Below are 25,132 nucleotides of genomic sequence, written 5' to 3' on the forward strand. Positions count from 1 at the left end.
CTTATTGTCGTATTGATAGGGTTGAAAATTTGTGTTATCGTGTCGTATTTGTGTCAGCAGATTATAACACGACATGATTAAAATAAACACGAACACAACATGATTATTAAGCATGTTAAAAATTCAAACACGAACGCGGTACAATTATAATTATGAAGACAAAGACGAAATGTAAAAAAAAAAAATAATATGAAACCTATAGCAATTAATTCGTATTATTGTGTTGATACGATTATGACACGACACAATTATAAAACGTGTAAAAAACTCAAACTCAAATACGAACAAAACACGATTATTAAACATGTCATCAAAACTTGTTTATTTCGTATCATTTTTTGAGTCGTTACCCATTATTGTCTTAACTCTATGGTTATTTTATTTTATTCCGCTTAGTTGCCCTTTTGTGGTCATTTCTAATTTTTTACTTTAAGATTTGAGCAGCTTTGTTTTTTATTATTTTTTTAAGATTGCCAGCCTGTAGAACTGAATTGTTGTCCATTTACTTAAAATAATAATAATAATAATAAATATTCAGGCTACCAATATATAAACTTTTATATTAAATAATTCATCTAAATCTAAAAGTTTTATCATTGTGGTTTTCACTTTCATTGGATATATAATACGACTTTTAATTTTTTTAAAAAAAAAGTGGAAAAAATTGACACATATTTGAAGTTTTTTAAGTGTCATAGAATTTGGATTACTAAATGGAAATAAAATATTTAAGATACACAGTCTAATCATTTTACCCCAATATAAATCTATGATGGAAAAATAAACAAAAACAGATGTTGTCATTGGGACTAATATATAGCTTAGTTCCAAAATTCCTACCAATTTGTAATCATTTATATCCATTTTGTTTTAAGCAACTAACTAAGATATTATTATACAAAATTTGAGATCATTGATAAAAAAGAAGAAAGCATTAATGGTAATAATACAATAGTATTTAGTAATATTGCTATTTGTGTAAAATAGATGAAAAATCAAGATGAAGGTTGTTGAAGATCAAGAAGGTGATGGATCCATTGGTGTAAGACTGAAGGAGAACCATACCAAGGTCTGGAATCATTATCTGAACCCACAGGAGAGTGGTAAACCCCTTCCAAACTCACATTAAGAGCTCCTTCTAAATGTGCTGATTCTTCTGGTACCACTCCATCTCCCCACACATCTGCCTTTCCACAAACCTTACTTACACAACCACAACAACCACTAGTCAAAATAAGATTCAACACAGCACATAGCCATAGTGATAAGTAAAGACTCGTCCATAGCCATAGGATACTATAATGTGTTTGAGAAAGTAGAATATAGAATACACACATTCATGTTCTTATAAAATATTGGTTGAACCCACCAAAAAAAAAGGCTGCTCTATATTAATTACCTGCTTGTACCCCTGTCCAACCAACCGAGACCTGAAGCTAACCTTTCCACCATTCATGGAGTTGCCAAAGAAAGGAGCACCTTCAATATACCTAATAATAAAAATATATACAGTATGCTTACTTACTAAGGTTTCATTAAGAGAGATTAATAAATACTAAAGTATATGTATGTATTGTTTGTAATTTGATTATGTTCTTACCTGCCAGCAATACATACGTATTTCAATTGTGGAGTGTAAACAGCTTTTGAGCAATGTTGCTCCACGTAATTGAGGAGTCCTCTAGTTTGATCTATAACACCTTTTGGAGGTGGACTGATGAATAACAATAATGATGAATAATGTACAAAATGAAAAAAAAAATGTAAAGTAATTAATTAAGCAAGAAATTGGGGAAGTTACTTAATTACAGGTGAGGAGTTCCAAGTGTCAAGAGCAATGAAATATGGGATACACCATAGTTTTCCATATACACACGAGCAAGCCATCCTCCTGCTGAGTGCCCAATCAATGATAAACTCTCCCCTATTACATTTATAACCATAAACAATTTACAAATTAATATGAAATAGTTATAAATTATAATACATACCACAACATATATATATATTCTTTCATAATTAATTATACCTTGTGACTGTTCCTTAGCCTCTTGTATAGCTTGGTCGATCCTATTCAGGTACCTGCAGTGTATAATGAGAAAAAAATACTAGCACTTGATTCTATTTCTAGTTGTTTGTGTATAATGACAATAATATAGAAAGTTTTTTCTTCAACATCTGTCTCCCCTTAGGGATTGTAATATCAATGGTAACAATATCTCTGTTTATATTGAATTTTTTCAAATCAAATGGTGGAATGAAGATCATAATTAAGAGTATTTATTAATTATTACCAATCGAGAACAGGTCGAGGGCGAAGAGTTCCTTGCCAGTAATTAGGGTCGACCAAACCAGCTGCATTGCGGAACCAATCGAGCCTGGAGACCTTAGCCACCACACTGGGTATTCCATGCTGTTTCAGACTCACCTGTAACTTGTGGTAATCACCCGAATTGTTCCCCAATCCCTGAAATAACTCAATTTTCAATTAATTAATGTCAAACCAAATGAGGCAATAACACACAATTCTATGAGCTAAAAAAAGAGTAATAGTAATTAACTGGAAGAATAACGGCAGGGCGGTGGTTGGAGGAGGATTCAAATTCACCACGAATGGTATTATAGGAAGTAGTGGAGAATAAGGAGTAGGTACAGGAGGATGAAGAAACCATAATAGCCATTGCTAGCTGCCACTTATTGGTTTACGGTTTCTCTGTAATGAAATAAGAGAAGAGATAAGAAGAGAAACAAAGAAGTGTCTTTTTACCTCATTTCTCAATACAACTCTCAATTTGGACCAACCACTCACTCACTCACTCTCACCAACATACATATATATGATATATGATCCACATCCAACTACTCCCACGATATTCATTTATTTGATTTTTTTTTTCAAAAATTTACAATAATATACATATGTTGTACTTGTAGGGGTGTTCGCGGTGGTGCGGTTTTTAACCATTTTTTTTTTAAACTAACTCACGCATGCAGTTTTTCTAATTTCTCAAACTGTACTAGTACCGCGAAACTAAAAAACTACAGAAATCGCATCGCGAAAAATGGTGCGGTGCCGTGCAGTTTTTGCGGTTTGGACTATCACTAAATAATTAAACTATCACAAATATAATAAAGCTTGAGCAACACTTATCAAAAATACCATAAGACTTGAAAATAAATATAAAAAAAAATTAAGTTTTAACAATACAATAATTAGAGGACTTTAGGCTGGACTTTCACATATTGGACCTAAATAAATATAAAAATTAGTATTTTTATAATACGCGGTTCGGTGCGATTTGAACCGCATATTAACAATTTAAAACCGCAAAGCATACTGCACCACGCGGTTTAGGAAAAATTCAAACCGTCATCGCATTGCAAAGAATTTCAAACTACAGTTTTTTTTTTGCGGTGCAGGCAGTTTGAGCGGCTTGATAAACAACCTTATGTTGTAGTAGAATTTACACGAATTTTTAAAAGTTTGTTACCTAAATATGGTATATTTAAATTTGGCCACTTTTTATGGCAATTTTAAATTTCTAGGCTTACATATGGAATTAGATATGCCATAATTACGCAAAATATGAAATTGCACTCTTAATAATTATGGAATTATATTTACTAAGTTTAACTGCAGTGTCCATTGATATAATCAATTTCAGTGATTAGCCCTCCATGTGTTGGTTCGTAATTAATTTTGGACAAAATACCATTTACCTTTCTAATTACTTCTTTATCCTTTAGTTCCATTAATTCACTAGTAGAATTTTAATTCAAGATCTCATTTGAATTTGTGCACAATATTTCACTTCCAAAATTAACACTTAAAAAGGGAACCAACATTCGATCTGTTAGGAAAGTCAGGATTCTATAATTGTACATCATGTTCCCAACCATCCATATTATTAGATTTCCAAAACAGAAGTTGTAATAATCATCTTCTTTGAGAAACTTTAATAAGTGAATCAAAAAACCTAATAACATGAACAAGAGTTCATGATAACTCAGGATTTATGTTGATTAACTATTGATCATCGTTATGATATGAATTAGGTCTTTATGATAAACAACATGTTAATAAAGACTAGGGGTGTTCATAAACTATCCGATCCAATCCAATCCACAAGTTCCATATCCGCTTTTTGCGAATTGGATTGGATTGAAAAATTTAAAATTCGTACTTGTGCAGATTGGATGTTGTTTGACCCTAAAAAGTAACCGATCAAATTCAATCCGCACTTAATTATATATATTTTAAAAAAATTATAATATGTAATATATATTAATTTTCTAGTAATATTAAAAAAAAAAGGACACAAACTTCTAATTTTTTAATTTTTTTAGTAGTATATTGAGTTGGTGCATTTTATTTATTTTATAATAGAAAACATAAGAAAAAATATTCTTATTCACATAGACACATACACATAAATTTAAATATATATACTAGCTTATTTATTTTAGTAATGGATACATATATATTAGTGTAAATCTAAAGATGAGTACATATATATTGACATATATGTGTATTGATTTTATTTGTATATAAATAAAGATGAAAATAAATTATTATTGGAGATTAAGAAATAATAGTTTTTTTTTTTAATTTTTTTTCTATGAAATATTAATAATTTATCATTAAAAAAATAACTGATCCAAAATAACCGATCCAATCTGCACTATTGCGGATTGGATTGGATTTAAACTGTTATGCGGATCGGATTGGATCCAAAATATGAAATATGCACTTAGTGCGGATTGGATGTTGTTTGACCAAAATGTGCGGATTGGATCAGATGAACACCCCTAATAAAGACAATTTTATTCATATCGGTCCTTGTCATATATAATCTTCATTATATTCATTACCTTTACTTAGATGTCTCACTACATTAGTAATCTAAACCAAAATTACTTGCACCCTAGAACGAGTATCAGTGAACTGTACTAGCAGCCATTAATTAAAGATTTCATAACTTTAATTTGTTGCTGACTGTTTTATTCATAGCAAGTGGTCTTAGTTCTCTGTACAGCTACAAGCCACAACCTCATATTTGAATAAGGAATTTTCTAATATTTAACATAAATTATTCAATAATAAATATTAATAACTTAACATTCACATATATATCAAATGTTTAACTCTTTATTTAATAATTAGAAATATCTTTAGAGGCTTTTCAGGGCATAAACCCATACACCTTTCCCCTTGCGGGGTCTAGAGGCCTGATTTCTTAAGAACGTTGAGGAGGACTTGGTGGAGGAGCCTTGTTGGTTCTCTCATTGTTACGTGATTGTTCAACATCAAGTGGAGGGCCCATTGGTTGGGGCCTCGAGCTTGAGTCCTCTCGAACTCTTGATCGAAGGTACCTCTTTTTGGGAGGTTTCCACACCCGATGTTTGCCTAGTGCCTGCTCAGTTACTAGGTGTAGTAGTGGTGTTCTGAACATTAAGGGTTTCACTTTGGATACTAGTTCCCATGTGACCAGTTGGTTAAAGAGGTGTCTCTCTCACTAACTCGAAAAAACCTCTTTGGGAAGTAGTTCCGCAATTAGAGCAATAAGCTTCTCTAGTCCGCTAAGACAGGTTAAGTCTCCGTTGTTCCTGCTTAACACATTAGCTTTCGATGTTCTTCCAATTTTGCATGAACAAGTGTTGAAATCGTTCATGTTACTTATTGAGAGAGTCTCGCAGCTCTCGTTGCAAGTCAGCCACAGTTTGGTTGAGCTAAGCGACCTGAGGATCGATGTAACGCCCTAAGATTTAGGCACGCTACCCAATATGATTAAGAAACCCTAATTCCCTAAACGGGATTGGTTTTAAAATAAGCGCGGAAATTAAAACTTTAAACGAAAACGGAATGAAAATAAACTTGTAATAATTTTAACCTTACAAACAAAAGTTACATGTTTCGGGAGCCCAAAAAAAATCATTTTACAAAATATTACAAGTCTTTTCTCCTTAGCCGACCTAAACAGCAAAAATAGAGTTACAAAAGTTTCAACGCTGGTAGACCCCAACCCGCTTGGTCTAGTGTGGCCCGAACATGTACATACATCGTCCAACTCCCATACTCATGGCTGATCAGAGATAGATTTACCCTTTCCTCCACAGTAGAGCACCCGTGAGCCAAGCCCAGCAAGACAGTAAGATATATCGTTAATCATATATAACTCATCACATAAATAATAATAATGCCATTTCATATTTGTCTGTATGACACAGACCTGCGTGTTACGCTCACACGCCTATTTATGTCTATGTGGCATAGACCTACATGTTACGCTCACACGTCTAATTACAATAAGGCTTTAGAACGGTTCATCTCGGTTCTAGTTACCGAGTCCAACCCGATTATGCCTTGAACACATAACCCTTTACTTCAATATAAAACTATATACATCATGGCATAACAATTACATATTAACAATTCACTTGGGTAATAACCCTAAGCCAATAAACCGCTCACTTTAGAGTAATAACTCTAATCCCGGTTTCTAGTTTCTCATATAAATCACATTCCATATAAGCGCCATTGTGCATATCTCTACGTGCTAACTACTGTCTTACCTGATGTCCCACAAATATGGAGATTCCAAATCCCCGGGTGCTCCTGACCAAGTGCCGGTAATCCTAGTCACAATTCCGGGATACACAAGTATAGGGTTAATCCCAAAATTTATTTCCACAAATTAAAAACTGGGCATTTAAATTCCAAATATTCAGATAGAGCTCGGAACGAGCTTTCCAACGATATAAAGAACGTCCCAAACGGAGTCCCGAGTCAAGAGTTATGACCAAAACAAAAACTCGAAAAAAATACAATAAGCTGCCAAAAATGGCCGCGGCTACTGGGTATAAAAACCCAGGAAACCCAGTTTCCAGCCACGAAAATGCATCCAAAAATACCAATTTTCATGCTATATCAATCCACAATCATACCAAACTTTCACCTAACATAAACCAAGTAATTAGAGAGGAATTACACCTAATTCACTCTCCAACAACACCAAAAACCAGCAACTAAAAATCAGCCTTCAACAATGAATTTCAGCCCCAAAACTCATCCATTTCAACTCAATTCACAACCAAAACTTAAATCCATTAAATAGATTTTCCAGTAATTAAATCAAAAGCTTAAAACACAATTCATGCATTAAAAATTCAATGGTAAAAACCCCAAAAATTCAGATTAAACATCATAAACTTCAAAGCTTTAACTTAAGCAAAATCACCAAGAACTTCAAGCTCAAGAACTTGAACAATTAATTTCAAAGTTCAATAAGAGAATAAAAACACAATAAAATTCCTTTTAAATTCTGTCTAAACCTAACCCAACATCAATTCAAAAGATCCAAGTACAAACATGCTCAAATCAACAAGAAAACACTAACATGCATCTCAAGACCATCCCAACCTATTTCATGCTTTTCAACCATAAAATCACAGCAACAAATTCATTAAATTTCAGCAATAGAAAAACTACCTCAAGCTTCAATGCAATGATCAAGCCACAACTCAAACAATTCTTCAATTTCAAGCTTGAATACCAAGCAAATCACCAATTTTTCAACCAAATACAAAGAGAGAGAGAGAGAGAGAGAGAGAGAGAGAGAGAGAGAGAGAGAGAGAGAGAGAGAGAGAGAGAGAGAGGGAAGGGGGCTGTTTTAGAGTTAAGGTAAATGCAGAAATGAATTTCATTTTTTTACAAAGAATGCCTTTAGTTGAAAATAAATCCAAAATACATATTTACCATTTTGCCCCTAGGGCCATTTCTCACATACTCAAACAATCAAGGGCATTGAATTCATTTCATCTATAACACATATTTAAATAATTTCAGATTATTCACACATAAATAAAATGCCAATAATTTATCCCAAAATTATATTTCGGCCCCGAACCCGGTTCGGCCCGAAATACCCAATTGTGACTATACCGCGCCAACTTGTCAGAACACACCTGAAAAAGGACACACCAGATATACTATATAATAATATAGTTCATAAGCACATAAATAAATTAAATTCACAGTTTTACCCTTCTCGGGTCAAAATTACTAAAATGCCCCTAACTCACCAACGGGGTCTTAACATGTCATTTCTCATATTAATTCGCATATAATAAATTATAATATAATATAATTCTACAATAATACTCAATTAACTAGTTAGGGCTTTGCTAATCCATGTTGGGTTTTATGCCCTAAATAAAGCTCATTTCATATAATCAGATTTACTTATTAATAAAGATCAGAAATAACATTTTTATGTTGCATGGTTCACATGATTTATTTCATGATTATATGTATATAATGTATGAATTCTTTTTAAGTCCAGAACATATGAGTTGGTTAAAGATTATAGTGTTGTCAGCACAGTGGAATATAATCTTTATTATATGTTCAAAAGTAGATTCCCTGATTTGTCAGAACACTGGATTTAGACTGACATGGTATAATCAGCGATAGGTATTCTTACACCTTGGAAAAGTGTTATGTCCTTTCCAGGACATTGGCAAAGTTTACCAGTATCGGATGCATGGAGTATGCATTGGAATGGATGATATTGAACTTTGAATTAGATTTTGAAACTTACCGTAAACATCTATTCAATTCAATGTCATAAGTTGATCCTAGATCACATGATCGAAATCCTGATATGGTTAGGCTCAATTTCAAGAGTGTTATTCGTGTTCTTTGATTTGTTAGTTAAGCCTAGTTTTGTATCAGGGTGATACGTACATTTTGGGAACACGGTAATACAATTGAGTGGGGGAGCGCTAACATAAATATGGAATCTATAGCTTCTATTTGGCAAATAGAAGTAAAGGATGATTTCCTTCGAGCTTAACCAAACGAAGATAAATGGTGGAGATCTCATTTCACTTAGGTGAAATATCATTTATACAGGGTTAAGTGTTTAAAGGATAAAATACATTGTAGGGTGTTACGGTAATTTAATCCTGTACAGTGTAAATCATCTATATAGAGGATCATTGATCACATTAGGGTTATAACAATGGATAACTGATGACGTGTCTATATCGTGGAACATATAGAGCGTTTCTATATGACTGAGAGTGCAATTCCAAGTTCTAAGTGTGGATTCAATGAGGAATTAATAAGTTAGGGAATTTACTTGGTAAATTCGGTTCGACTTATTGGAAGCTTCTGCTATATAGACCCCTGGTCCCCATACTAGTTGAGGCCATACTGCTTGTAAGACTCAGTTAATTGATTTTAATTAATCAATTAAAATTCTAAAAGTTAGACTATGTCTACTTTATGAATTTTCACTAAGCAAGGGCGAAATTGTAAAGAAAAGAGATTTTAGGTTTATTTATTGATTAAGAGACTTTATATGTCTAAATTAATAAATATATTAAATGGCAATATTATTTGATAATTATTTCCAAGTTATTAAATAATTAGAATTGGCATTTAAAAGGTGAAATTGGAAAATTGGCATTTTTGAGAAAATGGGAATGGAAAATAACAAAATGGGAAAGTTGCAAAGTGAGGCCCAATACCCTTTGTATGGCCGGCCCTTGCATAGAAAATTCCATTTGTAGTTTCCATTATTTTAATGCCATGCAATTCTAACCTAAACCTAGAGGGTTTTCTATAAATAGAAAGTGTTGGCTTGAGGAAACTATGACACACATCTTTGATCACTTTGTTTCTCTCAGAAAAAGCCTCACACGCCACCTTCTCTCTCTCTTTTCTTCTTTGTATTTTCGAATTCCCTTGAGTGATGAGTAGTGCCCACACACATCAAGTGGTATCTCAATCATAGTATGGAAGACTATGGAATTTCTGCATCAAAGAAGGAGAAAAGAAGATCCAGGTTCAGATCTTGGTGACGCTCTGCTACAGAAAGGAATCAAGGGCTAGAGATCTGAACGGAAGGAGTCATATTATTCCGCTGCACCCACTGTAAGGTTTTCTAACTTTATATGTGTTTATTTTCATTGTTTTAGAATTCATATTAGGTTGTTAATCCAACATACTTGTTAGTAAATCTAGATCCTGGTAAAATAATTTCCAACAATCCATTTCCTTAATTCCAGGGTATTACAATTACCCCCTCCTTATAGAAATTTCGTCCCGAAATTTACCTAAACAACTCTGGATATTTCTGCTGCATATCCGTCTCGAGTTCCCAGGTTACCTCTTCTACTTTACTGTTCCTCCATAACACTTTCACCAGTGCAATTGTCTTGTTTCTCAAGACTTTCTCCCTTTTGTCAAGTATTTGCACCGGTTGTTCCTCATATGATAAATCTGGTTGTAGTTCTAATGCTTCATAACTCAGGATATGGGACGAATCTGAGACATATTTTCGAAGCATCGAAACATGGAATACATCATGTACAGTTGCCAGCGCTGGGGGCATAGCCAACCTGTACGCTACTTGCCCTATCCTCTCAAGGATTTCAAAAGGTCCAATGAACCTGGGGCTAAGTTTTCCTTTCTTACCAAAGCGCTTGATGCCTTTCATCGGTGATATTCAGAGAAACACCATGTCCCCGATCTGAAAATCAATATACCGTCGCTTTGGATCAGCATAACTCTTCTATCTGCTCTGAGCCGCGAGCATTCACGCTCTAATTTTATCAACTGCCTCACTTGTTCTCTGAACAGCCTCGGGACCCAAGAACTTTCTTTCACCTACCTCATCCCAGTGAATAGGTGATCTACATTTTCTTCCATATAAAAGCTCATAAGGGGCCATCCTGATTGTTGCCTGATAGCTGTTGTTGTACGAGAACTCGATCAGGGGAAGGTACTTTACCCATGATCCTTCAAAGTCAAGCACACATGCCCGTAGCATGTCTTCTAAGATCTGAATAGTCCTCTCGGATTGTCCATCCGTCTGAGGATGAAATGCTGTGCTAAACTTTAACTGAGTTCCCATAGCTCGATGTAGACTCTCCCAAAATCTTGATGTGAATTTCGGATCTCTATCCGAAACAATGGACTTTGGGACACCATGAAGACGAACAATTTCTCTAACATATAACTCAGCATACTGATCAATGGAGAAGTTCGTTCGAACAGGCAAAAAGTGCGCTGACTTTGTAAACCTGTCCACTATGACCCATACAGAGTCGAACTGTCCCGTGGTTCTCGGCAAGCCTACCACAAAGTCCATAGCAATGTCTTCCCATTTCCACTCTGGGATATTCAATGGCTGCAGCAACCTGCCGGGCCTCTGATGTTCAGCCTTCACTTGCTGACAGGTAAGACACTTAGCAACAAACTCAGCGATGTCATTCTTCATGCTTGGCCACCAAAACATGGCCTTGAGGTCTTGATACATCTTCGTTGACCCCGGATGAACTGAGTAAGGAGTCGTATGAGACTCAGTCATAATCTCTCTTTTAATACCGTCATCCATAGGCACACAAACACGATTCATGAATCGCAGCATTCCCATTTCATCCATTGTAAAGTCACCAGTCTTCCCAGGCGAAACCCTATCTCAAGATTTTACTAACTCTGGATCTTACAATTGTGCTTCTCTGATTCGCTAAAAGAGTATCTTGCAGGGTAATATTAGCCAATTGCCCTATAATCAACTCGATTTTAGCTCGAGTCATCTCATTTGCTAACTGCTGCGAGATTTGATTCACAGTATTTATCTGACTCTGCCCCTTTCTACTCAAGGCATCGGCAACCACGTTGGCCTTACCAGGGTGATAAAGGATCTCACAATCATAATCCTTCACCAGTTCTAGCCAGCGTCTTTGTCTCATATTCAGGTCTCTCTGGGTAAAGAAGTATTTCAGACTTTTATGATCAGTGTATATCTCACATTTCTCGCCATATAAGTAATGCCGCCAAATCTTTAGCGCAAATACTACTGCCGCGAGTTCTAAGTCGTGAGTAGGGTACCTCTGCTCGTACTCCTTTAACTGCCGAGAAGCATAAGCTATTACCTTTCCAGCTTGCATAAGAACACAGCCGAGACCTTGTCTCGAGGCATCACAATAAACAACAAATTTTTCCTTATCTGAAGGAAGAGTTAGCACTGGAGCGGTAATCAAGTGTTGCTTTAACTCTAGAAAACTTTTCTCACACCGATCAGTCCAAACAAACTTCAAATTCTTTCGAGTCAACTCCGTTAAGGGTACAGCGATCTTTGAGAAACCCTCAACAAATCGACGATAATACCCAGCTAAGCCCAAAAAGCTTCTGACCTCAGTAGCCGATTTTGGTATTGGCCAATCCCGAACAGCTTCAATCTTGGCCGGGTCCACCATTATCCCATCTTTATCTACTATGTGCCCCAAGAAAGAGACACGAGATAACCAGAATTCACACTTTTTGAATTTAGCATAGAGCTTGTGGTCTCGTAATCGTTGCAATACAGATCTAAGATGCAACTCATGTTCCTCTTCCGATTCAGAATAAACCAAGATGTCATCAATAAACACGATCACACATCTATCCAGGTAATCCTTGAATACCCGATTCATAAGATCCATGAATGCCGCCGGGGCATTGGTGAGTCCAAAAGACATCACTAGAAATTCATAATGTCCATACCGAGTACGGAAAGCAGTTTTCGGGACATCTTCCTCTCGAATTCTCAGCTGATGATAGCCTGAGCGAAGATCGATCTTGGAGAAGACCATCTTCCCTTTCAGTTGATCAAAAAGATCATCAATTCGAGGTAAAGGATATTTGTTCTTGATGGTAAGCTTATTCAACTCTCGGTAATCAATACACATTCGCAGAGACCCGTCTTTCTTCTTCACAAATAATACCGGAGCACCCCAAGGAGAGTAACTTGGCCTAATGAATCCCAGATTCAGTAATTCTTGTAGTTGTATCTTCAATTCTTTTAATTCTGCTGGAGCCATTCGATACGGTGCCTTTGATACTGGTTCTGCTCCCGGAACCAACTCAATTACAAATTCAATCTCCCGGGTAGGTGGCAATCCCGGTAGATCTTCTGGAAAGACGTCAAGAAACTCGCATACCAATCTTGTACTCTCAGGTCCAGATGTCACAGGTTGGCTGGTATCCACTGCAGTAACTATGAATCCCAGACAACCTCTGCTCATCAGGTCCTTAGCTTTCAGAAGTGTTATTCTTGGTATGCGTGCCCCCTGAACTTTACCCACAAACACTATTGGGTTGGCACTATCAGGCTCAAACACCACCATCTTCCGCTTGCAGTCAATCGTTGCCCCATACTTAGACAGAAAATCCATTCCCAGGATTATATCAAAATCAGACAGTTGCAATTCTATTAGATTGGCGGTTAATTCACAACCGTCTATCTAGAAGGACAAGGACCGAATCCACCTAGTGGATACTATAAGGTCTCCCGAAGGTAAAAGGGTACCAAACCCCGAAGCATAAATATCACATGGTTTATCGAAATTTTCAATTACTCTACTTGACACATAAGAGTGGGTAGCTCCCGAATCAAACAATACAGTATAAGAACAACCATTTATAGACAACCGACCCGTCACCACTGACAGACTAGCATCAGCATCAGCCTGAGTCATGGTAAAAAGTCGTCCCGGGTTCTGAGTAACATTCTTCTTAGGCTCCTCTTTCTTAGTCTGAGGACAATCTCTGATGAAGTGGCCCACCATGCCACACTGGAAACAAGTCTTGGCCCGACATTCACCCTGATGGTGTTTCTTGCATTTTGGACACTCAGGATAAGATCGGAATGAAGATCCGCGGCCCTGGCGGCCACCTCTGTTTCCTCAAAACTTCCTGTTACCCCCTGATGTTCCGGAAGCATCAACCTTTCGTTTGTGATCAGTGTTACCAATGTCGGTCCCTTTACTTATATTACCACTAGCAGCAGGGTTCGATGCCGTGACAACATCCTTTGCAGTCTGCTCCTTTATTACCTGATGCTCAGCCTCCTCAGCAATTAAGGCTAGCTCTACCACTTTCTTGTACAAAGTGTCATGAGTAGTGGTAATCTTCAAGTTCCGACTGATTGTGGCATTCAGTCCTCTCACATATTTCTGTTTCCTGGTGAAATCTGTGGGCACCAGATCACCAGCAAACTTGGACAGCCGATCAAACTCTAGAGTGTATTCGGCCACAGACATCTTCCCCTGAGTTAATTTCACAAAGTCTTCCATGTGTGAAGTCCTCACAGCGATGTTATAAAATTTTTCTTCAAACAAACTCTTAAACTCATCCCAAGTCATTACATTGACATCACGAGTTTGTCCCACAATATCCCACCAGACGCAGGCATGATCTTGTAACATGAAAGCTGCACAATTCACTCTCTCTGTTCCCGTCACTCCCATATTATCAAGGATACGGGTGATTGTACTCATCCATTGCTCAGCTTTAATTATGTCAGTACCTTCCAGAAAAGTAGGAGGTTGCAGCTTGATGTCGCCCAATTAGTTACACTGCGGCCGCGGTAGTAAACGGGCTATATGTCGTATCCACAGGGAGGAAAAATACACTCAAAAGGACAGTTAGTAATTTTACAAGAATAAAATATGAACCTTGAATGTGATGAGAATATTGAGAAAATGTTTTTTAAAAATTAAACAAGTAATTAAAACGAGAAGTGATCAGAAAATGATTATGGAAGACACAAGCTTTGTACATGCAATTATATTTCCTAATAAAATTGATTCTTTAACCTCAACTATAATTCTACACCATTAATTATAGTTGGAAAGTGTGTATGATTAAGCTTACTACAAAAATATGTTCCCTAATTAAATTAATACTACTTCTAAAACTACTATCGTATTATATAATTTAAATCGACAAAATACCACCAGCAGAATGCAGTAAAAATCATATAATATAATAAAAACTCTAATAATTAATAGTCTAACTTACATAAGAAAAGCATGACTGAACTTATATAAAAGCTACTATTAAATTTAAAGTGTAATTAAGAAGAAGATAAATTTAATATAACAAATGTGAAAATGAAGAACAAAGAGAATCAATATATTAGAAGAATAAAAATTGCATGAACTTACACTTGAGTCTTGCCAAAGAAATTAGCCTAGAAAAGGCATTGTCTTTATACCAAAATTAATAAAACAAAATAAAGAAGAAAGAAAGAAAAGACACAATTTTGGTATAATAACTCTAGGTAAAATCTGATGCTTTTGCTCTCCTAACTAGTCCTATTTATAAAGTTAAAATGCTCCCCAAAATTGATATTTTCGTGTACAGTATAATGGGGAAAGTGGCACAAAATTCTGAGAGAAAATAGCTATAATGAACAATTTTCAATCAGCACTAGGAGACAAAAGGCAACATGGGGGATACGTGGCTTTGTTGGAGAGACCTGTGCGTTAGAATTGTTGGGGAAGTGGCTTGTGCGCATCAGTGATGGGGAGTGGTCCCACGTACTTGGTTTAGGCCTTAGATGAGAGTGGTTGATATTGGTTGATTGGTAAGAGAAAATTTGGAGTGGTGCTTGGGCTTGGACTCACATGAACAATATTTTTCCAACAAATATTATTGATGATGACATGAAGAGAAGGCCTTGATTAGGTCATGTATTGGACTTCTTCCTTGATCTCATTCATTTATAATTTTATCACCTCATAAAATTTCTGGAAAAATAACACAAAATGAGTATAAATTAAATATTTCCAATTAAAATAAATTTACCATAAAAACTAAAGAATATTTAATTTATATTAATTATATATGTATAAATAAAGGCTTAAAATGTACCAATATGAGTCTTAATCACAACCCCCAACTAGCTTATTGCTAGTCTCTAGCAATTCAAGCGAAAATAATGTCAACATGATATTTTTATAGGTCAAAAATTCTAAAAAGAATGGCACAAATATTCAAGCAAAATGTTAGTAACAAGCCAATAAAAACTTTTCAGAACTACCTTTAATAAATCTAGAGTTGTGAGTGTGTGCACCAAACCTGAGCCTTCTTACCACAAACCATAGCACATAAATACTTTCGAAAAATATACCAAGTAAAAGTCTCAACTCCATTTGCCTCACAGGTATTGAAAATATTTATTCATGGCTAAGGATTTCACTCATGGAGTTGGAAATTGAAAAGTGAGCACTCGAAAGGGATTAATTTAGGACAAACATTTGAATAAATATTGAAACGAAGATAGATTATGAATTATTTGGACAAACCACCATAAGAGTACCACAAACCAGCTTTTCGGGATTTTTAAACAAAAATAGACAATCTTTTACATTTATTCTAAGAGCCAAAACAAATAAAAAAAATGAAATACTACAAACTTTTTTTTTCTTTTCTATTTTTTTTCAAACAAGAGGCAACATGTTAGACAAATGGATAGAAATGTTGCTCTTGCAATTTTTTTTCTTGTTTTTTTTTTTAACAAGAGGCAACATGTTGAATATAATGATGGAAATGTTGCTCTTGTTTTTTTTTTTTTTTTTTTTTTTTTTTTTTGCACATAAAGAAAATAGGGAAATTTTTATATATATACATTATATACATTAATATTACAGAAAAAACGTTAAATAAAAACAATCCATGGGTATGCCGTGACACGTCATCAAGCTTACCGTGATTAGCTTCAATAATTTTGGAACCACCGGCGATGAAGGAGACGCGCCCACAATTCCATATTTCTCGGCCATCTCTGCGCGTGGTTCTACTGTTTAAAACAGAAAGCTATAAATACCATAGGAATAATACACGAAATCGAAAAACAGAAACCAAACCAACCTTGAACGAAAAAACACCATTGACGGAAAATAGAGACCTTGACGAATCTGAAAATTAGAGAATCGATCATCATATCTCTCAAAACTGTTGCTGTATACAACAAGCAAATCATCGTCTCTCTAATTCGACCTACAATTCAATCGATCAATAAACCTATGAGCTGATCACAACAAACAAAAAACGAAAACCAGAAATCGTTGCTTCGAGGAAGAAGAAGAAGTCCGTCAACTACAACATCGAAAACTAAATCTGAATAAGGTACCTATTATACATTACGATACATACTACTGCTTATAACACATTACACCTTCCAATTCCTGAAAACACCTAAAAATCCATCATGTTTGTTAATTCTGTTAAACATGATTATTTGACAATTAATCAGTACTAATCAGATAGTTTACCAGTTGTAATCATAACTGATAGTAAACTAATCAATACTAAGTACTTTAAAAAAATACAGTACACTATAAACCTTTGTAATTGTAATCGCTCCAACATTATAGTTCAACATATAGTCATTTAATTCGTAAAACTGCATATAAACCTTACTATAATAAATATAAAATTTAGTTTATGAACATCACACCTATTACATGTTTATTATTTTTGTATATACATAATGTTTACTGTATACAATACTTAACATGATTAAACTAAACAAATCACGCAGGAATATGGATGTTAGAACAGTGATTCTTTTTTACAATGGAACTTGGGTTGACAGAACAACATACGTTGATTATGAAGTCGAAGGTATACTAATTCCAACAGATTGTTCACATTATGAGCTTTCTCACATAGTATACGAAGCTTTGAATTTGGACAGAAACAAATATACGATTGATCTTCAATTTCAAGTAACTGAAGGCATACCACCAATAAGAATCAAAGACGATAGTGGATGCAAGTTTTATGAACAAATACGAAGGAAAAATGATGATGAGACCAAATATCCTATCTGTGTTAACATCTCAACATCCACAACCGACAATGAACACAATGATAGAGTAAACTATACCTACAATGGGGAAACTAGTTTACAAACAAGGCAACTGCTACCAACAAGAACAGAATATGCAACAAAGATGGCAGATTATGTGATTGAACAAACTCAAAAATCGATGGAAGAAAGCTCCGAAGAAAATCAAATAATTTTAAATCCTCAAGTTGCTGAAATACACATTGGCCAAGTTTTTGCAAACAAGGAAACCCTCCAACAAGCAGTAAGCCTTCACTCAATAAGATACAATCAACCTTTCAAGGTAAAAAGATCATCAAAACTAGACTATAAACTAGTCTGTATTGATGATAACTGCAACTGGACATTCTTAGCATCAAAACATGGAAAGACTGACATGTTTATCATAAGAAAAATAGAGCATACTCATACATGTTCATTGGACATCACTTCTGGAGACCATCCTCAAGCTACAAGCAACCTGGTTGGAAAGGTTATAAAAAACAAGTTTGTAAACCCAAAAAGAGATTACACTCCAACAGAAATTGTGGATGACGTGGCAGATGATTACTGTGTCTCTATATCTTACCAAAAAGCATGGAGAGCTAGAGAAAAGGCAACACTGTACACCAATAATAGTCACAGATGGAACCTTTTTGACAAACCAACATGGAGGCACTTTGTTGATAGCAAGTGCACAAAATGCAAATAGACATATATTCCCACTTGCATTTGCAGTAGTAGATTCCGAAAATGACAGCTCTTGGGAATGGTTTCTTCACAAAATAAAGGAAACTTATGGCGAAAGAGAAGGTCAATGCATCGTATCAGATAGACATGAGAGTATACTAAAAGCAGTAAAAGAGACCTTTCCAGATATAATGCATGGGGTATGTTGTTACCATTTGATGAAGAATATAAAAATGAAATTCAAAAAAGGAGGTGATGAGCTCAAGATTGCATTTAATAGTGCATCTAAAGCTTACAACATAGAAGATTTTGAAAAGAGCATGCAAGACTTGGACAATATAGATGTAAGAATAAAAGATTACTTGGTGAATGAAATTGGTGTCGAAAAGTGGACAAGACTATATGGCATGAACAGGAGATACAAAACAATGACATCAAATATTGCCGAATCAGTCAATGCAGCCTTGAAAGCAGTAAGAGACCTACCCATCGCAACTCTACTAGAATGCCTACATTCATTGGTGCAAAGATGGTATTGGGAAAACAAGAATAGAGCCCAAAAAACTACAACAACACTGGCAAAAATACCTGAAAAAACATTAAAGAAACAAAGAGATATGAATTTAAAGTACAAGGTAATTATATATACAGAAAAATAAAAATTGCTTACAAACATATTTACTCTGTTGTAAACTTAATAATCGTTTACTTGATTAATACAGGTTGAAACAGCAAACCTTCTGGTATACCAAGTACACGACAACAACAGATCTCACATAGTAAACTTGGAGAATAAAACATGCAGCTGCCAACGATTTGAATATGATGAAATGCCTTGCTCTCATGCAATGGCTGTACTAAGCAAAAGGAACCTGTCTTGCTACAAATATTGCTCATACTACTACACGAAAGAAGCTTTTATGGCAACATATGAAGACAGTATACTCCCATTAGGTGAGGCAACATCATGGAATATACCAGATTTAATAAGAAATATTGTAGTCCTCCCACCTAAACATAAGAGAGCTGCCGGAAGACCAAAGAAACAACGATACAAAAATGGACTTGAAGCAAAAGCACAAGTGGTATGCGGTCAATGTCGCCAAAGAGGACACAACAAAAGATCATGTAAAAATGACCCAGTACTAAAACCACCAAGAAAAAGAAAAAGATCATAAGATCCCGAGGTAAAATAAATAAATGTTGGTAACCATCAAATATGGTTACTAAATAGACAGTATACAAAAACAATTTACAATGATAATTGTTAGTTGATAAAGCTTTTCAATGTATTAATACAAACTTTTAATAAAATGATTACAATTCGCTTAGATTCAAGTAAGTTTTTTTTTGCCTCCTCTATATGAAATAATATGTTAAAAATAACAAGTTACCAAATATATGTACAGTTACTAACTGTAATTTATTTACAACCATTTTAAAGGTTAATAAACCATCACATTGGTTTATACCACTTATAATGGTATACAGAAATGTCATTGGTTTATAAGATCAAACAAAATTAAACAAAAATCACATAAAAAAAGCCAGAACACTAAAACTAATTTCTAAATCCAAAAAATTAACATATTGTCTCACAGAAATACATAACATAAAAACTGCAAACATACTGTGCCAGTAAACCAAAAGGTTACTTCAAAATTAAAATAGGCAAGAGTCTCCTAAAATATTACTGTTCCAAACAGTTTCTTAAACAAACACAAACATAAACCTAAAAACAAAACAACATGACATAAAAATACACATAAAGTTCAAAAAAATGTAAACTAGGTTTCCAACATGTTGTTCTATTACAGAAATCTATGGCATCCTTCCTGGATTCTCCGAAGTAGACTCGTACCCACCCAACTCCTTCTTCTTTGCATGAACAAACAGATCAACACACAACTTCTTACGAGTGAATGCAATGTCCAACTTCTTAGGAATCTTATCAATCAATCCATGCATAAAGAAATGAGCATACTTTATGATAAAAACACCACAATCACTACATCACAAAAATAAACCCATAGCAATTGTCAGATAACAAAAAATAAACAATAACATAGAATCATAAATATAGAAAAAAACAAAGATAGTTACCTATCCTCTTGTTGTGGCAAATTATCAACCACGACAATATCAAACGCATCAGTATCTTTTTTACCTTGCCAGTGCTTACTACTCCTGTCAATATCTTTTCTCCCCTCATAGAAATTAACATGTGACAGTAAGATAGGAATTATTACAGCAAATGCACGAACAAAACTCTCTGAGTTGTTCTTGTACCTCCCAAACCTCATAGAATTTAACACTTTTAAGCATCTCATCTTAATGTCAAGAATACACAATATCCAATGAGCAAGAACAATCACGTTAACAGGCATTAGTACGAAATCAAGCTCAGCCCAGGGTTTATTGCATAACATATAAAAACCCGCTATGTATGCAGCTGCCTTAGAATCCTTCTTAATCGAATCAACATTTTCACCACTTGCAACAAACTCATTATATAAATCAAAAATTTGAGAAGCAAAGAAGCAATCAGTAGTATTACCAGAAATTTTCACAGACTGGTCATACTTTAACTTCTTTCTCAAATAGTAGAAACAAACATCAATATGCTGCAATAAACATAAAACAATCCAAAGTTATAAACAAATATACAGAAAAAGTATACAATAAACAAAAAAAAATATATAATAACACACTAACCGAGCATGACAAGTTCTTCCCAACAGTAAGCAAATCATAGAACCACATCTTATCATCAATTTGACAAACCACAAAATCCAATGGAACCTTAAGCTTCCTATGACATTCTTTAAACTTCTTCACTTTGTTTTTATCATTAAACCCAATCTTAAACCACTGATCAAAAGATTTAGCTTGCACATCATCAATCACATTGAAAAAGCCAAATCCAAAAGCACATGATCCAGGACGTCCACCTTTTGGTTTACCAATACTACCTGAACCAAATTCTGTGGTATACGGACTGTTGTATACAGAACTAGGTTTCCTCTCTCTATTTCCAACTGTAGGAGTTTCTTCCTCCAATTTTATAGACTTTCCCTAGCATTCAAAACAATTACAAACAAATAAAAAAAAAGTAAGTGAAAAGAAAAAAAAAACAAACTACCAAATAACATAAACAAAATAAAAAGAAACCTTTTTCAAACTGTCTTCATAGGAAACCAAATGATCATTAACAACCTCCATGGTAGATACAGAAAAGCTTTCTTGAGAACCATGTTTCTTCTCAACACCAACAACATCAGTCTTAAAATATCATGCAAAAAAAAAACAAAATATATGTAAACATAGTAAACCAAAAATCAATACTCAGAACATAAACAAGAATAACAAAAAAAAAGTAAACAAACCTTGTCCAACCCATAGGTAGATAAAACATCAGCATTTGTTGCCTCTAATTTATTTAAAGACTTATCCTAAAAACAAAAAATAAAAATAATTAAACATGACAAAATGATTCAAAATATAAAATAAACTAAATAAAAAAAAGTATACAGTAAACAAAAAATGACAAACCTTTTTAATGCTTCCCTCATAGGCATCAATCTTTTCATTTATAATCTCCAAAGCAGACACAGTGATACTATCCTCAGTGCCTTGACTATCAAACAACTTTCCCTTACTAGCAACACCTTCAACATCATTTACACTTGCATCTACATCAACTGCTCTGCCCTCAACATTATCTTTATTACTCCCATCTGCAACATCTTTTGCTTCTTCAGTATTCTTTCCCTCAACATTGTCTTTATTTGTCCCATCTGAACCAATAGCTTTAACAGCATCACCACCCCCCAAACCCTGTAAATATACAAAACAAACATAAAGAACATTTGACAGAGACAAAAAACAACATAGTAACAAATCATCTAAATAATGAAAAACCTAAAAAATAAATAAACTTGCCTGGTCATCTCCACCATCATCTTCATCCTCCTTAGATTTTTTAACAACATCCTTAAAAAGGCCATGATCATCAACAACCTGTTCTTCATCATTCAATTTATCAGTATTCTTTTTTTCTTCAGTAAACCAATCAGGTTTACTAGAAATAAAACTCATAATATCAAATGAAGGAGCATCATCATTAAAAACCTACAAAAAAAAAACCCCATTAAACAATAAAAACATTAATAACAAAAAGAAAAAATATTCAAAAAACAAAAAATATTCAATAAACAAAAAACAATATACTAGTTTACAAAACAAAAATAACCTGAGTATATTGAATATTCTCATCGAGTCCAACAGTTTCAATTGCATCTTGACTTTTCACATCAAAAACTTCAACATCATTTAAATCATCATTCTTGCAACAAAAAAAAAAAAAAACAACAAAATCAAAATAACATATGAAAAAACAAAGAAACATCTAATAAACTAATAAATAAACATAATCAAAAAACAAACCTTGCCGTCGCTCTCATCAGGACTATCATTTCCATCTTTAGAAATTTTTGCATTTTCAATAGCTTCCTTCAACTCATTAAACTTCAATTCCATAAAAAAAAACCAAGCCTTCACTGATCTTTGAGTCAATATACGACTGAAGACTTAACTGCAACTCCTTGAATCTACCCTCTAACACATTATTCAATACTTCAATAGACTCATCAGTCTTTTTTTGCCTAGAAATAAACTCCTTCATCTTACGCATCACACCATCGACATCAAACCCACCAGTAAACTCCTTCTGTACACCAGAAGATCCAACTCTATCAACATTAAACTTTGAGAATGGAACATCATCAAAGTCATCATCTGACTCTTCTCGGCCAATAAACTCCATTCCAGTAAGGACCAATAAACCATTCCTTTCATTTTCAGTAGGCACAATATGTTTTCCTTTCAGCTAGCAAAACAAAAAAAAATAATTAGTTTACAAAATATAATAAAAACAACAAATAAACAATTTACAAAATATAAAAAATACCTTATTTGAAGATAGAACTTTCTTCTCAACTTCACTTGAATTTGGATTTCCAATACTCTTCCATCTACAAAACCTATATGGTTTACCAGAATCATAGGAACAAAACCTTGCCTTCAAGCACAAAGGAATGGTTTCATACAACCAAACCAAAAATGCAAAAGGTAAACCAGGAAGTTTATAAGATCGATGACCCTTTTCCAAATGTTTCCCTTTAACCTTAGCAAGAGGCTTAGCAACACCTTTTCCCTTCATAACACCCCTCAGACCAATCTTTAAATTGTGCAAAGTTAATTCAAACACTGGTATACCCCATGGAAAACTACCATACTCATCAACCCCAATTATGTTCAAAATCTTAACAGGAACTTTTTTTGAGTAAACGCTACTAATCAAACAATTAGTAACAAAGTACAAAACAGCCATCTTCACAGCATACTCATCTGACTTGAAATCAATATACATAAACCTATGCTCAACAGCACTAACAGTCACTGTCTGATCACAAAAATATCGATCAACAAAAGCATTTTCTCTGTGTGTATACTTACTCAAATCGGCATCACCAACACACAGTAAACCAGAAACAACAGCAAACTCAGCTAAACTGAATCTGAAATTCTCATCACCAAACTTAAACCACATTTCTTTTTCATTTTTCTGATATACCTCCCTATGTAAGGCATTATGAACTAGTTGAGACTGAAAACCAACAGGATGGCTATCCAAAAAATAACCAAAACAAGTACCACGAAACAACTTACGTTGATCTTTAGTCAACTTGGAATTAATATTTTTGACAACAATGTTATCCTGATTAGGGAATAACATCACTTTTCCCTGAATCTTTTCACTAGGCTTGAAATATAAATCCCATTCCTGTAAAAAAAAATGATATACAAAGAAATCCACACATTAAACTAAAAATAAACGTCAATAAACAACTTCACAGTATACAATAATCATTTAAATTTGTAAACCAAAACTTTCCACTGTAAACAAAAAAAAATACACATCAATACCTAAAAAACTATAATAAACCATAAACATACAAAGATAAACCAGTAAACTTAAACATAAACCTAAATAAACAAAATCGAAAAAAAATTAACAAATAAACTAAAAAACCAATAACAATAACCTAAAAACAAATAATCAAACCCTATAATAAACAAAAACAGAAAATATATTTGTAAACCAAAACTTTCCATAGTAAACAAGAAAAATACCCATCAAAAATCTAAAACACAAAAATAAACCATAAACATACAGAAATAAAACAAAATAAACTTAAACATAACCTAAATAAACAAAATCAAAACAAATTAACAAATAAGCCAAAAAAACACATAAACAGTAACCTAAAAACAAATAATCAAACCTATAATCAACAAAATAGATTACAAACATCATGAAAAATAACAAAACAAAAACAACACCCAAAAAACCACAAATAAAAATCGACTACCATATAAACCAAAAAAATATTACAAACAAACATCAAAAACATTTAAAAACATAAAACAATAAACTATAAAATCTAAAAATAAATTAAATCCCTAAAAATCGTAAACCCAATACAACCAAATAAAAAATTAAAAATCATAAAAATACCTTCAAATCATTACGAACTTCAACCTCCAAGTCTTCACTATCATAATCCTCAGGCAAATCTTCAGCAACTTGCTTCATCGAACATCTTCTTTCTTCACTTTATCAACAACTCTTTTTCTCTTTTGCAATGCCGAGCCACGGCTACCATCCGATGATCCACCAGAACCACCAGAACGATCAGAATCATCACGAT

General features: G+C 34.1%; 4 protein-coding genes and 1 long non-coding RNA gene across 5 annotated transcripts; 1 reads left to right on the top strand and 4 right to left on the bottom strand.

Moving 5' to 3' along the window:
* Positions 1–775: 775 nt before the first annotated feature.
* LOC115697335 (uncharacterized) lies at positions 776–2,820 on the bottom strand. Its single transcript, XM_030624293.2, has 7 exons — positions 2,562–2,820; positions 2,295–2,467; positions 2,030–2,082; positions 1,810–1,924; positions 1,601–1,714; positions 1,400–1,490; positions 776–1,199 (listed from the first exon to the last, which is right to left on the bottom strand). The coding sequence occupies exons 1-7, from the start codon at positions 2,679–2,681 to the stop codon at positions 996–998; spliced, it is 870 nt and encodes a 289-aa protein (XP_030480153.1). The 5' UTR covers positions 2,682–2,820; the 3' UTR covers positions 776–995.
* A 3,041-nt stretch (positions 2,821–5,861) lies between these two features.
* Positions 5,862–8,179, bottom strand: LOC133031904 (uncharacterized). Its single transcript, XR_009684951.1, has 2 exons — positions 7,490–8,179; positions 5,862–6,636 (listed from the first exon to the last, which is right to left on the bottom strand). It is a non-coding gene; the product is annotated as an uncharacterized LOC133031904 (long non-coding RNA).
* Positions 8,180–18,592: 10,413 nt separating this feature from the next.
* LOC133032341 (uncharacterized) lies at positions 18,593–19,537 on the top strand. The gene is made up of 2 exons (XM_061106258.1): positions 18,593–18,994; positions 19,082–19,537. The coding sequence occupies exons 1-2, from the start codon at positions 18,593–18,595 to the stop codon at positions 19,535–19,537; spliced, it is 858 nt and encodes a 285-aa protein (XP_060962241.1).
* Positions 19,538–19,990: 453 nt separating this feature from the next.
* On the bottom strand, positions 19,991–21,644 carry LOC133032723 (uncharacterized). The gene is made up of 3 exons (XM_061106949.1): positions 21,075–21,644; positions 20,463–20,983; positions 19,991–20,367 (listed from the first exon to the last, which is right to left on the bottom strand). The coding sequence occupies exons 1-3, from the start codon at positions 21,120–21,122 to the stop codon at positions 20,181–20,183; spliced, it is 756 nt and encodes a 251-aa protein (XP_060962932.1). The 5' UTR covers positions 21,123–21,644; the 3' UTR covers positions 19,991–20,180.
* LOC133032342 (uncharacterized) lies at positions 21,223–25,017 on the bottom strand. The gene is made up of 11 exons (XM_061106259.1): positions 24,940–25,017; positions 23,329–24,204; positions 22,996–23,247; positions 22,806–22,886; positions 22,612–22,704; positions 22,302–22,490; positions 21,912–22,196; positions 21,746–21,811; positions 21,531–21,641; positions 21,323–21,434; positions 21,223–21,230 (listed from the first exon to the last, which is right to left on the bottom strand). Exons 1-11 carry the CDS (start codon positions 25,015–25,017, stop codon positions 21,223–21,225), a joined length of 2,151 nt encoding a protein of 716 aa, XP_060962242.1.
* Positions 25,018–25,132: the final 115 nt, after the last annotated feature.

This window comes from Cannabis sativa, chromosome X (assembly GCF_029168945.1).
Source record: "Cannabis sativa cultivar Pink pepper isolate KNU-18-1 chromosome X, ASM2916894v1, whole genome shotgun sequence".
NCBI classification, from domain to species: Eukaryota; Viridiplantae; Streptophyta; class Magnoliopsida; order Rosales; family Cannabaceae; genus Cannabis; species Cannabis sativa.

Excerpts from the sequence above, each read along its gene's own strand:
- LOC115697335 (XM_030624293.2), bottom strand. The coding sequence starts at position 2,681 with ATGGCTATTATGGTTTCTTCATCCTCCTGTACCTACTCCTTATTCTCC. Across the intron at positions 1,925-2,029 it reads GGCTAAGGAACAGTCACAAG|GGGAGAGTTTATCATTGATT; the intron begins GTATAATTAATT and ends TAAATGTAATAG. Across the intron at positions 1,715-1,809 it reads ACACTTGGAACTCCTCACCT|TCCACCTCCAAAAGGTGTTA; the intron begins GTAATTAAGTAA and ends GTTATTCATCAG.
- LOC133032341 (XM_061106258.1), top strand. The coding sequence starts at position 18,593 with ATGAAATTCAAAAAAGGAGGTGATGAGCTCAAGATTGCATTTAATAGT. Across the intron at positions 18,995-19,081 it reads ATATGAATTTAAAGTACAAG|GTTGAAACAGCAAACCTTCT; the intron begins GTAATTATATAT and ends TGATTAATACAG.
- LOC133032723 (XM_061106949.1), bottom strand. The coding sequence starts at position 21,122 with ATGTGGTTCTATGATTTGCTTACTGTTGGGAAGAACTTGTCATGCTCG. Across the intron at positions 20,984-21,074 it reads GGAAGAACTTGTCATGCTCG|CATATTGATGTTTGTTTCTA; the intron begins GTTAGTGTGTTA and ends TGTTTATTGCAG. Across the intron at positions 20,368-20,462 it reads TTGCCACAACAAGAGGATAG|TGATTGTGGTGTTTTTATCA; the intron begins GTAACTATCTTT and ends TTTGTGATGTAG.
- LOC133032342 (XM_061106259.1), bottom strand. The coding sequence starts at position 25,017 with ATGAAGCAAGTTGCTGAAGATTTGCCTGAGGATTATGATAGTGAAGAC. Across the intron at positions 24,205-24,939 it reads AAGTTCGTAATGATTTGAAG|GAATGGGATTTATATTTCAA; the intron begins GTATTTTTATGA and ends TTTTTTTTACAG. Across the intron at positions 21,812-21,911 it reads ATGAGGGAAGCATTAAAAAG|GATAAGTCTTTAAATAAATT; the intron begins GTTTGTCATTTT and ends TTTTGTTTTTAG.